The 3,059-nt window shown below is 51.1% G+C and overlaps 1 protein-coding gene across 1 annotated transcript in view; it reads left to right on the top strand.

Annotated features, from left to right (window-relative positions):
• The first annotated feature begins 2,623 nt into the window (after positions 1-2,623).
• Positions 2,624-3,059, top strand: part of Lad1 (ladinin 1) — a 13,198-nt gene continuing 12,762 nt past the window's right edge. Inside the window, exon 1 of the mRNA XM_010645109.3 lies at positions 2,624-2,755. Coding sequence (XP_010643411.1) covers positions 2,715-2,755 — 41 coding nt within the window. The 5' untranslated portion in view covers positions 2,624-2,714. The remainder of the gene's footprint in view (positions 2,756-3,059) is intronic.

The following is a 3,059-nucleotide window of genomic DNA, read 5'->3' as shown; positions in this document are numbered from 1 at the left end:
AGAGTTTCTCCACCTAGGCTTGCAACTGTTGGTGGACAAGAACAATATCTTCCTTCACCTTTGCTAGGCTGCACCACTTACACTCTGAGAATATTGAGGCTCCACATCCTGGTTTCACCAGATCCTGGAGGCCAAGTGCCCTGAAGCACCTTGACTGCAGTTTCTCTGTGACCCAGGCTCCCAAAGTTCCCCATGGTGCAAGGTCTGGGGCGACGTGGGTTTTCTAGTTCTTCCCAAATCAATTAGTTGGAAGGATTAGTTCAATTCCCCAAAGCTTTATTGAGCACCAACCATGCCAAGTATAGTGTTGAAGGGACACCTTGGTGAATGAGACATACTTTCTCCTCTCTAAAACCCCACAAGACGGTTGAGGGACATTGGATAGATGCACCCCCCTGCCCACATGCAATCACTCCTTTATCCTTCCTACTCATCAATCACCTTATGCTGTGGGAAGCACATTGCAAAATGGCCTGCTGAGCTCTAACAATGACGTCCTGCCATCAGTTAAACAGCTCTTCCCGCCTGGCCTCAGGGACCTGAGATTCAAACGACTAGAAGCCAGAAGCCGGGATGCTGATGACCATCTTCCAACGCTCACAGCTCCGCCACAAGCAAGAATTATCAGGCCAAAATGTCAGTAATACTGAGACTGTGAAAGTCTCAGTGGTCTATGGTCACCTTTCTCCCTGCATCTCCCATTCCCAAATCCATTTCAGCAGTGGCATGTGCAGTCATGCAGGCCCTGAAACCAGGGAGTGTGGGTCACCAGCAGCATTCAGTCAACTCAGTCCCAACAATTCAGCCTCCCAAAGCTCTTCCCAACACCTGCTACTCTCCATACTGCTGCCCTTGCTCAAGCCCTCTTTATGTCTTCTGTGGACTATTACAAAATAGCTTCAAAGTGTGTGTGTGTGTGTGTGTGTGTGTGTGTGTGTGTTTGTGTGTATCAGCACGTGTGCTTTCATTGTTAGGCCAGGATTTGAGTCCTTACCATCTTTGTGTCATTGACTGTCAAAGCCACTTGCTGATTGCAGGGAGTAGAATTAAAAAATTGTTAATTCATAACTTGTAAATGTGCCTTTGCTTAAATTCAGGTGTAATCAAGTTAAAATGACATCATCCTGAATTAGCATGGGCTCTAATCTACTGTTCTTATAAGAAAAAGGAAACTTGGACAAAGACACAGAGGATGCCATGTGAGGATGGATACAAAAACTGGAAACCTCCAGGAATTGCCAGCACCCACCAGAAACCAGAAAGAAGCACAGGATTCTCTGCTGCAGCCCCCCACAGGAGCAGTACTCTTCAGGCACCAGGACCTCACACTTCTAGCTTCAGAACTTCGAGAGAATGAACCTGTATACACACGCCTGCCTTAAAAAACTTTTTGGATCCTTACTTTTAGAATAGTCCAGTTTTTGTTTTATTTTTATTTTTTATTTGAGGATTGAACTCAGCACCTTGCGCTTGCAAGGCAGGCACGGTGCCACTGGGCTAAATCCTCAGCCCATTTTTAATTTTTTTTACTTCTATGTTTTTTGGTACTGGCAGTTGAACCTGGGGCCTTGGGCAGGCTAGGTAAATGCTCTATCCACAGCCACACTCCCAGAGCTTTCAACTTTTCTATTCTTCTTTCTTTTCTTTCTTTCTTTCTTTTTTTTTTTTTTTTTTTTTTTTTTTTTTTTTTTCTTTTTTTGTGGCACTGGGGATTGAGTCCAGAGCCTTTGTACTGAGCTATATCCTCAGCACCTGCCTTTAAATATTTGAAACAGGGTCTTTCTTTTACAATAAATTACCAGGGTTGAGTTCAAAGTTGAGATCTTCCTGCCTCAGCTTTCCAGAGTGCTGTGACTATAGGTGTGTACCACCATTAATACCTGGAGGATTTGGGGCTTTTAGATACCTGGCTGTACCCTGGCTTCCTGAAGTGTCCCTGGCACAGCCAGGCTTCACATGACTCCAGCGCTTTTCTTCCTGTTGAGATCCACCACTGATGAACCACATCCGGGGACATAGCCTACTGCCATAACTCGGGGGCCTTGTCAACCTTCATACCGCTCACTTCAGCGTCACTAGCAGGGAACTCATTTGATTCTCACAACCTGGAAGGAGGCAGAGCAAGGGGTCCTTATTCCCACTTCATAGATGGAGAAACTGAGGCCCCCATTCCCCAATCACATAAATCAGGAGGGGCAGAATAGAGATCTAAGGCCACTCCCCAGGCTCCCAGCTGACTCCCTGTACCAAGAAGGCAGGCTCTGGGAAGAGGGCTGCGTTGAGAGGTAGCCACCTGCTAGCAGACTGGCTGTGTCTGTTTCCAGGTGTGGGCTCAGCAGCATGCCCTTAACGGGGGCACTGTGGAGGACACGGGCCCTGGGTTAGCACCGAGAGGCAGAGTTGGGCAGCAGGGCCCAGGAGAATCTTCTCCGCTGGGTGTTAGGGCTCATCCCTCGCCCGGCAGGAACTGCTGCAGCCCTGCACTTTTGACCCATCAGGGAGATAGACTCTGAGCACCTGGCGCCTGACGCCCCTTCCCACAGGTTCCCGGATGGAAGGCACCTGGCCCTGCGGCTCACACGGGCTCTCGGGGGGGGGGGGCCCAGGTCCGGGTGCTCCAGACCTCTGGTCCCAGTTAACTATACCCTCCCTTCCGGGGGAGCAAAATCCAGCCTCTGCCCTGCCTCCGAACGCAAGGACGGCGCCTATGGCACATGCGGGGTTCAGCGGGCTGTGGGCAGGACAGTCATTGCAGGTTTGAGTCTCGGACCCGCTTCGGGAAGGGCTGGCTTTCAATGGGGCGGGATTCGCCCGCAGGCCGAGGCACTGCCCACGCTCTAGACCCCAGATCGCGGCACCGATGCAACTTTTCCGCTCGGCTTCCTGTTCTTGGGTTTCTCCCGCTAAGTCGATTTCCAGGCAGGGAACTCAGCCTGACCAGATGTCGGGTCCCGCCCTCCGCCCCACTCCCTGGAACTCGGGGCGGCGACAGTACGCGGCGAGGCGGCCCGGCGCCAGGCTGGTCGGACTGGTTCTGGGCAGGAAGACTCCCGCCCTCG

Source organism: Fukomys damarensis, unplaced genomic scaffold (assembly GCF_012274545.1).
Source record: "Fukomys damarensis isolate Sample0158 unplaced genomic scaffold, DMR_v1.0_HiC HiC_scaffold_11, whole genome shotgun sequence".
Classification (NCBI taxonomy): domain Eukaryota; kingdom Metazoa; phylum Chordata; class Mammalia; order Rodentia; family Bathyergidae; genus Fukomys; species Fukomys damarensis.
The sequence above is the reverse complement of the archived record's forward strand: the minus strand, read 5'-3'. Positions and strand labels throughout refer to the sequence as shown.